This window comes from Pleurodeles waltl, chromosome 8, assembly GCF_031143425.1.
Source record: "Pleurodeles waltl isolate 20211129_DDA chromosome 8, aPleWal1.hap1.20221129, whole genome shotgun sequence".
Lineage (NCBI taxonomy): Eukaryota > Metazoa > Chordata > Amphibia > Caudata > Salamandridae > Pleurodeles > Pleurodeles waltl.
Window position 1 is genome coordinate 75,982,601 of NC_090447.1, and position 12,198 is coordinate 75,994,798.

The 12,198-nt window shown below is 44.0% G+C and overlaps 1 protein-coding gene across 1 annotated transcript in view; it reads right to left on the reverse strand.

Annotated features, from left to right (window-relative positions):
• Positions 1–12,198, reverse strand: part of CLPB (ClpB family mitochondrial disaggregase) — a 1,103,838-nt gene that overhangs the window by 43,060 nt on the left and 1,048,580 nt on the right. Inside the window, exon 15 of the mRNA XM_069203766.1 lies at positions 4,055–4,159. Within this exon, the coding sequence (XP_069059867.1) occupies positions 4,055–4,159 (105 nt within the window). The remainder of the gene's footprint in view (positions 1–4,054; positions 4,160–12,198) is intronic.

Genomic DNA, 12,198 nt, shown 5'->3' on the forward strand with positions numbered 1-12,198 from the left:
AGACCTCAATGCCAGGCTGGAGGAAGAAACCCTTTTCTTACCATGCTGATCCAACCCCTTGGATTTCCTATCCGGGGAAGCAGGAGGGAAGGCACCATGGGAAGTGGCCTCAGCTGACCTACGCACAACCAGAGCATATGAAGCTCCCTCCTCCATAGCCACAGTAGGAGGTGAGAGCATGCCAGTATCTGGAGAGGTATCCAGTCTGCTGGTTTCCCCTAGTTCCTCATACCAGTCCATTTGCTTCAAACCATAATCTAAAGGGTCCTGAGACCCCTCCCATTTCTCAGCTGTGTCTGGCTGATCATAATAAGCCTGAGGCAATGATCTGGCCTGTGTCGGCTCCATCGAAGTTGAAATCAGCTTTGTATGACGCCGTTCCGGCTCATCAGGTATGAGGATTGGGTTTGCACGACTGGTTGGCGCCAGTGGTGCGGGGAGAGTCGACGTCGGGGACGACGCCAGAGGATGCTGACGGTGTGCACTTGGCATCGTCCGAGATCCAATATCAGATCCAAAAGACTCCAACGGAGCGGATGCCGAAGGTGTGGAATACGATGGGGCCCCTGCTGACCCCACAGGGCCCGAAGGCTCAAATACGAAGCGCATGGCCTTGTAAAACTCCTTGAGTTGAGCAGGGTCGCTCCGGCTCCCGGAAAGGGGGAGAGGGAGGAAAAAGGGAGGGGGCTCGAAGTCAGCTGTGGCATTGGTTCCGCGAAACCGTGCCTGGAACGTCAACGTTCTAAAGTCGCCTAGTTGGTCGATGGGCGGGTGAAGTCGAAGTCTGCTTGGACTTCTTCTTCTTGTGCCTCTTTCCTGAGTGCCCGGAGGACCTCAAGTGCAAAGAAGAGGACTTGAGGGGTCATGGAGCGGTCCCCACGACCTCATCCTCGATCAGGGCCATGACCTCTTTGGAGTCACGCCAACCGAAGTCGACTGCTGAGCCACCATTAGCTTCAGAGACCTCTCTCTCAAAGCTTGAGTCGTGGTCTCGGTCAAGGCACCAGAGACATACCTGGTGGGGGTCCGTCACCGACATGGTGCAACGGCATGCACCACACGGCTTGAACCCCGATGTCATCTTGCATAGATTTAAAAAAGATTTGACAAAACGGCTGAAAAAAGCCTGCCAAAAAAGGCAGAGGGTAGCTTGAATCCGGACCTGCGCTTAACCAGGGTGGAAGGAAAATAACTGACGTACGTGCACCTGGGTGGTGCCTTTATTGGCAACCGTGACGTCACGGACGGCTCCAACGACGCCACGCAGATCCGAATGACGCCCACCCCATGGCACATGCAGGGTATTGCTCAGCAAAAAATTCTGGATTCCAAGCTGACGGCAAAAAATTCTAAGGTAAGGAATCTGCAGCTAGAAGTCTCTATCAGATGCACTGTTTATTTTATCCATTCCACTCTATGCCATCCCACTCCCCACAATGCAAGTTTATGCCATTGTACCCTATGCCACTCTTCTCTACTCTGGACCACTCCAGTCAATACTAGTCTTCGCCACTCCACCCCACACAATGGCACTCTGCGCCACTCAACTGTACGCTGCTACATTCCACTCTTACTCTACTGTATGCCACTGTAGTCTACTCCACACTTTTCCATTCCACTGTACCCTACACCATTGGACTCTATGCCACTCCACTCTACACAACTCCACTCTACTCTTCGCCACTCTCCTCCACACCACTAATTTTTAGCATTGCCAAACAGCAGCCACGCTGCTGTACAACATAGCTAGAAGACATTGGCAAAGCCAAAATGTCTCGCAAAGGTGCAAACTTTTGGCTTTGCCATTACTTGTTACTTTTATTTAGCTGGGGTTAAGATTCCTGAATCTTTATTCTACATCTTGGACTTTAATCACTTCTTCCTTGTCTCGCTGATAATATTAATTGAAGGTAAAAAAAAAAAAAAAAAACTTTCAAACAGACCTCCTCCATCTCCATTGTTGGTGCAAGGAGAATAATACCATACTAGTCTCAGAAAGGCAGCTCTGAGGTAGAGTCCGTGTTTCAATTTAAAGCGAGATAGGCTTTCCACTTTCACCTCCCCTTCGAGTTAGGATCATAGAAGTTGGTCAAATCTTGTTTAGGCAAAAACCTTTTTCAACCAGGCTTGAACTGGAGACAATATTTTGCTGTATTTGTCGTATTACGAAGCATCTTCCTCGTATGGCTTTGCCTCTCTGATGCAAAATCTCAGGGCTTATAGGACTTGCTACTTAATGTCTAAAATTTGACTGCAGTAGACAATGCTGTCTGCAGTAACACGCTTTCCAAAGGCTATGAGTCTCTGAAATTTACTAGCAGGGAAGAGATAGCTCAGACATTGATAGAAAAAAGAATACCTGCGCCCAGTGCTTAACTTGTGCTTGTTGTTTCCGGTGCTGAGCACCGGCACTTATTTTTGAGGGCCGGTGCTTATTCGTCTGCCCCAAAGCATTTGCTGCTAGCAAAAGACACATATGGGAAAGACGGAGGAAGAGAAAAACGAAAAAGCGTCACAATGGGAGAAAGCAGAAAACTTCAGGAGTGAGCTGAAAGGGCAGGGAGTGGCTTTAGATGGATTGAAGAGGTCCTAGATGGCTTCAGGATTATGGTGCTTCAGTATTCCGTGCTCCCACATTTAATTGCAGCAGCCGCGTGTTTAAGAGAAGGGCTTTGAGCACCTGCACGTTTTTATTTACAAATTAAGAAGCACTGCCTGCGCCTGAATTTGTATTGTTCACCCCACGAATGCGCTAATAAGCTGAAACTAAACCATACTAAATTCACTTGAACTCTAATGTAGAAGGTAGAAATAGATAGCTACCTGCACTAGTGCAGAATATTGGGTATTCCATTTCCCACGGATCTCTCAACTAAAGTTCTGAAATGAGGCATCAGACGGGATCAATAAACTCTGAAAGCAGCATTAGGACACTGCTGCAATTGGCAACACCAAATGTGATACTGTGGCTTGATAAAGCCACCCCTACCCTCCTTGATGCTGGTCACAGCTTATTCACAGCACCATGGAAACAATGGAAAACGAGCTAAAAAAGAAACCAGTACAAATGTGCATAACTGTCTAATGGCCGCATCATCAGGAATAAAGGCAGTGGGAGAATGTTGAACGAATAATCTGCAGGAAGACAGAATATCTATCATAAATTACTTCTTCTAATGGATATTTTCCCCACACATTCCTCACCTGAAGACTACCTCCAGAACAGAATCTTAGAAAATAGGAGCCAAGTTTGAGGATTTCAAGACAATGCAGAAGAAATCAATAGAAATATCCGGCTGAACTTCAGTTAACTTCTTGGCTTTGACCGGAGTTGACTGTGCCAAGTTGTCAGATGTCAATAACTGGCATAGTCTTCAAAAGGGCAGCCGAAGCAACCTTTCCCTGTGCAAATAAAAGCACACGCACTCTCAAGGTTCAACCTATGCTTCACGCAAGGAAAACGGCCTGTCTTTTCACGGCTCTCCGAATGCCGGCTTGCCATAAGCCGCTCATCCAACTTAAATGGATTCGAGGGAAAATCATGGCAGCTACAACTTCGATTAATATGGAATTCTGATATCACAGATTTTAAAATCAAGACAACTCTGAGGAAATGGAGGTGGGTGAGGAAATGTAGGTGAGCACACAATGAATTATCAATGCCCAATGTAAACGTAAATCACCATTTTGTAACCACAACTGTGTGCATAAAATGTGTATATAAAACGTCTATTTTCTAGTTCTGCAATCTGTTTAGCCATGTTGTTAACACTTAAATGGTTTGTTCATATGCAATTATAGCACAACAAGAACCGCACAACACAGTGCTGGAAAACGACCCACAGTTAGCACCTATCAAGAAACATGCCGAATATGGGTTTAAAGTGCTCACAAGCGCTGCCTCTGGGACCATGACATGTGATGAACACCTCCACACCATGCTTTGAAAGCACAGCCAGTGAAAGCAGATAGACATTGGGAAGACAGGCTACAGGTCGGACTTGCTGAGATGAAGGATGAAAGAGTTTGCAGACACTATTAGCCCAGTCTGTACCTCGTGTTTGATTGAACGGGCACCGTAGTGTAGATTGTAGCCGTCTGCGAGCACATCCATCACCTCGCGGTCCCACTGCAGCGTGATGTTGTGTCTCTGGTAAGCCTGTGGTGAAAAAATGGAGCCCGGGTTAGTCTACGTGGAAAGAGCGTGGATCCACACAGAAGGTCAGCAGTCAGATGAGCTAGTGCTGATGCAAAATACACCTGTCCTATCGGTCACTAACGAAGTGGGAGAGAGCAAAGCATCACATATTCATGTAGACGAGTAGTTACCAGGGCACAGGGACCAGTTACTCGGACTTTCACACATCACATATAAAATCAGGTTAAATGCCCGTATACGCTAATATAAAACCAACATCTAGATGTAACATGGTTTCGCATATTTCAAACTGGAAGAACAGGAGGAGTTTGCAATGACGAAGAGGCCAAATTTATAGTTTTTGCTCGGATGCTCTAGCGGCTGGTGAACTTCGAAAGTGGTGGGTTGTAAATCGTTGTCTCAGGTTGACGTGAGCTTGCAAGCAAAGCAAGCTAGTTTGACTTCCCCCTGGTTCGCCAATCTTTTTATGTGCTCTCAAGCTGCTCACCGCCTTTTCTGCAGAGGTGACTACTGATCACCTCGTTCCACCTTGGCATCACCCACTCAGACTGAAAGGATGCACCAGAGTGGCCTCGTCCATAAGCAAACATTTCATTCTTTAGGACCCTAAACCAATACCCAAGGTACGGTACACTCTGACCTCTGTATGTTACTGCCCGTAGCAGTGGCCACCTGCCCTTGTCATCCCACTGCACCTCAACTTGGGGAAAGGGCTGTCTGTGGATCCGGCTACCCCTTCCACTGCTGTTGTGACACTAAACTTCTCTACCTGAGGGGCAGAGACCTCCGATTACAATATAGCGAACTGGAGAAACCTATATACGGTGTACTCCAACAGAGGTGAGGGAAAGTAATAAATCCATTCAGCCATTTACCCACTCACCAGTACATCAACCACAAATTTTCCCTTCAATTGGTCGACCTCCACTTATGTATCCGCAGTTCTCTCATCCATCCACCCATCGACTCATCAATCCATCTGGCTGATTTCCAACAATGATCCACCCAGTCAGCAATCCAATTACCCACACACCTACTCAAGTATCCATTTACCCATAGAACCATCCACTTGCCTAGACATCCACACACCCACTCATCCAACTGTGCACCCACTTACTCACCCTTTTACTCACCCATCTATCCGCTATGCACCACACCAGAATTAATGCAGCCACTCACCCATCCGATTATCTACCAGTTAAGGCATCCGCTCTCTCATCCATCTACACAGCCAACCTTCACCCACTCATTAATTAAGTTGCTCACCCAACGAAGCATCCACGCACTCAGACATCCACTCTCATCCATGCACCCACCCATACGGCTACCCACTCTTACCCATCTAGCCATTCAGCCCTACACTCACTCATCCATACATCTACTAGTTAAACCTGACGAATACCACATTAAAACTCACCTACCAATAAACACTTTCACTTATACAATGAGCAAGGAATTGCCTTTGACAGTGATTGTTTAACAGTGCAATCAATATGAGCCTGGAGCGTTTTGTGATATGTGTACTTTGTGTATGTGTACATGCATAGCAGGGAGGTAGTAACGCACCATCTATTCAAGCACACAGAGTTAGGTCAAACCTGGGGCCTTTACAGTACAGTAAAAAAAATCGGAAAATAATAGGAAATAAACTAGTTTTATAGAGTTTTATGGATCTTCTGCAAAAGCGGGTCTGTGCTGCTTTTCCCCCACATACCTGTCCAGGCTCTGCATTCTGCACAGAAAAGGTACCCTGCATTGCCATAGCCCAACTCACTCCCTAGATAAGTTAAGGCTGCAAAATAGCTTACACCTACTCTCTTAAAAGACTTGCTTTTTTATCGACAGACGTGATCGCACACTGGGCTGATACGTGGAGTGCCCATTGAGCTACAGAATAATCCAGCTCACTGCCGTGTGACAAGGATGGCATCAATGCAGCTCAGACATGCGCGGTATGCATATACATACAGACATATACACAAACAAAGTACACAAATCGCTCCACGCTCATACTGATTGCAGTTAAACAAGCATTGTCAACGGCAATTTGTCACCTTCCTTGCTCTAGTCTAGTCTAGTCCTTACTCTGAGGCATTCACAAGCTTACATAGGAGAAGGCAAATTGAAATGAACACATAAATATTTTTGCAAACCAACAAGTTATTAAAGAAAAAAACACATATTTATTTCATTATAGATGAGAAAAGCTTTGAAACAAATACATCTTTAGTTTTAACCACCAAACTGAAGTCTATAATGATTGACAAAAGCTAAAGGAGATCATCAAGTGGCTGCCCTACAAATCTTGACAAAAGAAGTCCTTTGATCTCATAAGTTATACCAATCAAGGATTTGATCAGACTCCTAACATTAGAATCAAAGGCTTGTAACCTTTCCTGATAAGACCACAATTAACAAAAAAAGCAACTGTCTCTGTTTAAGATCGTGCTCTTCTGAGATGCAAAGAATGAAGCTCCTCTTCCTCTCATGAAGGAGACGTTGGAACAAATTCAGGCAAAGTAAGCATGAAAAAGGGAAGAAATCTTGGGGATAAAGGAATGTTATAACCTTAAAACTGATCTGTTGGAAAAAAATCCAGAGAAAGGATGTTAATACGACCGGGAGACCAATTTTCTCTAACACCACTTGGCTTTCGGGATGAAGAGGTTTCATAATATCCCAAATGTCCCAGGCGCTCTGTGGCGGAGGGAAGGCTTTGAACGTCAAACTGTCCAGAAAGCCCAGATAAATGTGATTTTTTTCATGGGTGTCAGGTGTGACTTCAGCTCATTGACAGTGAATTCCAACAACGCTAGGAGTGCGCCCACAACCTTGAAGTGGTCCATGACTGACTCCGGAAAGCCTGCCTTCAGGAACCAGTTGTCTAGATACTATAACACATGTGCCCCTGACTTGCAAAGATGAGCAGCGACACCTGACATCACTTTTATGAATGCCGGGCCGGAGTAAGGCCGAAGGGGGGCAAGCGAAACTAAAAATTGTCTTATTGCACCTTGATCTACAGGTAACATTTGAGGGACGAGTACATGGAAATATGCATCATGCAAGTTTAGGGACTCCATCCAATCTCCTGGTTTCCAATGCCGAAAGAATCTGGGTCAGCATGAGCATCTTAAATTTGTTCTTTTGCAGCAAGGCATTAAAGGCATGACTGTCAAAAATAGGCCTGTGCCCCCTCCATCCTTCCTTAGCTCAGGTAAATAACGAGAGTAACATCCAATCACTCTCTGCATCCTGTATCCACTCAATGGCACATTTGGCGAGCAAAAGATTGACCTTCTGCATCAGGATTCTGGGATGTTCTTCCAAAATGTGTTCTGGAGTGGGGAGAACGGAGGGGTGGAAGTAAAATGTAGGGCACAACCCTTTTGTATGATCTGTAAGACTCATCTGTCTAATGTGATGGATTTCTAGCACCCGCTGACGCACTGTGATAAATCACCAGCTCTGTAAGTAGTTGAAAATCCTTTCGCCCACCTGTCGCTGGGGAGAAATGGATATCTGTGCCAAATAGGTACCACTGGCGCCTGGACGAGTCTTGTCTTCTACCTGATTGTTCAGGTCTATTACTGAGTAGCTCCCTCAAATAAACCATAGGTAGTGGTCGTCCATATGGCTGCTGTGTGTACTGTATTCAATATTCCTGATGTTATTGGGAGTATGGCTCATATCTACAAGCCTGATAACTGCCTTGTGATGAAAACAACCCTCTTCCTCCTGAGCCCCGAAAAGGTTCAAAGCAGCGCTGCTGAAGAACCCCCAAGCCTCTTGCAGTTTCCATGCCCAATTTTATTGACTGACGGACATCATCCACATGTTTACCGAATAATGTCTCGCCATCATAAAGCAGATCTAGAATTGTTGCTTGCACCTCAGTTCTAGAGGAGGTTACTTTCAGCCAATCTTGCATGCTAAGGGCTGCTGCTTCAGCCAGCTGATGGAAATTTGTTGTATCTGCATCCATAGCTGTGTCTATTTTCTCTGTGGATGTCCATTCACCTTCCTGGATTATCACTCTCAATAAGTTCTATTTGTCATCAGGCAAATACTCAAGATCTGACAACTTTTGCCTATCATATCTTACCAAAATAGCCAGGGCATTGGACGCTTGGACAGTAGTACCAGCCTTTCTAGAGAAACACTTACCTATGTTATCAGGGTGTCTTCCTTCTTTATCTGGTGGTGTTGAGCAAGGGGCGGGCGGGTTCTTAGAACGTCTTTGGGTGGCTTGCATCACTACCGAATCTGGTTTGGTGTGTCCAATGAGACAAGCAGGTGAACTGTCAGGAGCTTTATACATTTTGTCGAGGGACAATAGAAGGGACTGTTGCTTGGTTTTTAAATCTGATTTAAACCCTCTGATCATATGTGAAGGATGATTGGTATGAATCGGGCCGATTAGCGAGCTCACGCCTTCAAATCACAAAGGAAACAGTCTCTGTGCTTAACCGGGATAGGCAGGTCAAACCTTTTTGCCGCTCTCTCCATTAGAGCATGAAGAGGTCATCAGAGGATGAACTTGCCGCTGGTGGAGTTGGTGGTGCAGACACAGGAGCTTCTAGGTCCTCTCATTTAGAACAAGTCTTTGACTCATGTTTTGCTGTCTACATTTTTTTCAACAATGATGAGGCCATCGAAGGTGTCATAGACTTTGAGGTGGTTGTTGATGTAATTGACACCAATGTTGTGGTAGTCGTTACTGTTACTGTAATCATTGGTTACGTCAGCAACTTCATTCATCATCGTCCTCACCAATGAGAGGCCTGTTGACACCTTCTTTACCTCAAATGATATTATCAGTATGGGTTTTGGAAGGCTCTGATCTGGATTCTTCTGACCTACTGAGGTAGTAGAATGTTTCTTACCTTCTAATATTTTCCTTTTTGAATCAGTGCTTTAACCACAGGCCTCTTTTCACAGCACTTTAGGATTTTCTTAGAGGGTTCTTGAGAGTAATCCCTCTCCTTAAGGTGTTCTGTGAGGCGAAGATGTTCCCACACCTTTATCTCCTGATGATGGTTGCTCCTCTGACTTCCTGCATTTCCCTCATTCCTTTACAGTCTTTGCTGGAGAGGTCCTGCATATTTAACGATCTTTAGGAATATGATGTGGATAAAGGCAGTAGAAACACTCATGCAATTCCTCAGAATATAATCTGAGTTTACCACAAGTTCCACGAAGTCTGAAAATACTTTTTTCGGTAGACTGTCACATTATTTTCTAGTCAGAATTTGTTCTCAGTTGCTGGAATTCTGAGGACGTATCAAAAGAAGTTGACCAAAAGTAGCTGAAAAGCCAGATAAACTGAGCAGAGCTCAGGGAGACTCCCTTCACATACAATGCGCATATAGAAATCTGAGGCATGGTGGCCCTTGAAGAGAAAACCATGTAAGGAGCTGCTTCCTGATTGGCTGAAGTTTGTTTCTTATTAAAATGATGTGACATAGTTAACAATGTCACCACCTTAATCTATGCTGTGCAATGCTTTTCTCTGTACCACTTGATATGACTGTGGGACTCCCACCTTGGTGACAGGGACAATTCAAGCATACACATATATAATAGATTCCATACTGGAGAAACTATGAAATTTTAAGTCTAAGATGCATTTCTCTAACCTTAAGTCAGTGGACGTTCTGCTCCAGTAAAGTCTGCAGGTGTTTTGTTAAGGATGCGGTGCAAGTGCATGTTAAAGATCTTTTTCTTCATGTGGAAATTTTTAGTGAAGGGAGTCGGCAGTGCTCTTGGCCACTAATTAGCTAAATACCATTCTCAATGAAGATCACTCTGCTACTGATATTTATTTAGACCTTTCCACGGCATTTGATGCAGTTAACCGCCATATCTGATTTGGAGATATTGGCCTTGGAGGCTCTGTGTTCAAATGGTTCTCCTCATTTCTTGAGTGTAGGACACACGCTGTCAAATTGGACCACTGTCTGTCTGACCTCACACCAGTACCCTTTCAGGTAACACAGGCATCTTTTCCATCCACCCTGGTGTTTAATATTTATGTTGTGCCTCTTGTCAAAATGATGTGCTCCTCTGAATGAAAGATTTACTCCTATGCAAATGATCGCCAGATTTCTGTTCACTTAGACCAACAATTCAAAGCCCTCTTAGCTAAAATCTATGACTGCTGATGAATGCTGACTGCTGAAAGTCTTTCAGTTTGTTAAAACTCAGTCCAGACCAAACAGAACTAATGATTTTAGGCAAACACAAAGATCGCTGGGATTAAGCAAATTGACAGACAAACATAGTTTCTCCTCTTGTTTCTACATAAGAAGCCAAATCACTAGGGGTTTTACTCAAGAGCGCTTTCTTTCATTCTTTATAATATGCGCCTCTTCCAAATTAGACTACAGTTACTGTCTATATCTGAGCCCAATGGCTGAGTTCCAGGTAAAACTGCAAAATGCGTCAGTTTGCATAGTTTGCCATTATCAGGAAATACCACATCTGACACGACATCCAGTTTAAATGTTCGTGCCTTGTCGATCAGGCTTTTCACTATCTTCCGAATTCATGCCTGAATGTACACATTAATCATACCCTCCAGGACGTTCCTTAATATCTTAGAATCTTTTACTCATGCAGGCAAAATCAAGCACAAAGGTAGGTTGCTCCTTTAGATTTCTGAGGTCCAAAAGATGAAACCGATGGCCAATAAATGTAAGAAATATTCCTCACTTCCTTGCATTCAGGAAGAATTTCAAGACCTACCTTTTCTCTTAATCTGCGTTTCTCCTGGATAGCTGGATTGGTACCAGGAAGCCATTGGAGTCAATGTGCTTTATAAGAATCAAAAACAAACCAAATACCTTTCTTTATGGCCTCCGAAAGCATGGGGCCGTTTGACACCCAATACGCACCCAACCAACAGTGACGTACCAAAGGTGCCAGGGCCTTCAAGCAAGCATGGAAAATGAGCCTTTCTACTCCACAGCACAGCAGAAAAAACATACATAACTGGGGACAAGCAGTGCTCCTCAAACCATTGTGCCAGGTGGCACTGTGTATGCTGCAATAAATACAGCTACACCTCTGCCTCTCAAGCCAGTGGTGCCAACACAACCCTTACACTTAACACAGCAATAACATCAGCGTAGACTAGTGTTTTTTGTAATGAGATTCAAGGTTTACAAAATTCTTCACTTTCGGATTATAATTTATGCGCACACAAATGTAAATTACAAATTAAAAGAGTTTTGACGCATAAAAAGCAATGGTCTCCAAGTGAAAGCGAATTTTGTAATTCAAAGAAGTCAGCTGTTCACACAGAGGACTGACCTGGATGTTTGTGAAAACCCACAAACGTGCATGTTTCAGGGTATTCACAAACCATTGTCCATCCTCTCTCCACCCTGCATAACGAAGGAGTTTACTCCGGTCAAGTGCAGGACTGACTTCCAGATGTGCCAACCAATGTTTTAGTCACAAACACTCAGATTTGTAAAATGGTAGTGTCTGCAACCGCAAATGATGCATTGCCTATGTACAGATCTCATTTTAGGTGTCAGTGATTTTTCACCTATTTCACAATTTTGAAGGGTCGTCTGGTGAGCGTTATTTTCAAATTGCGCATCAAAAATACCAGACGTATGGTTTGAGACCGGAATTCCAATCAAAAACAGTTTTCAAATTACTGGCTCCCAAATTTGTGTCATACCCTATTCGCAAAATGTAAGACCCTACGCCCCTTTGTGAACTGGGGTAAAAGTGGACCACTGCCAACTAACTCTAAATGAAACTTAAAAATCAAACGTTTTTCTTAAAGTCCCAATTTACATTAAAGAAAGGGGGCTGCTTTAAAATAACAAAAAAGGTATGTAAGAAATAATCACAGGCATGGTGCTCTGCTGATATTATGAGTATAACGTAGTTTACTCTCCATTAACATAGCAAACATAGGAATGGAAATCTTAAATTCAAATATACAACATACAATATATTTCAATTTAGATATTTATTATAGCTAATTAAACATTCAGTTCACACATAATATAATCAACATA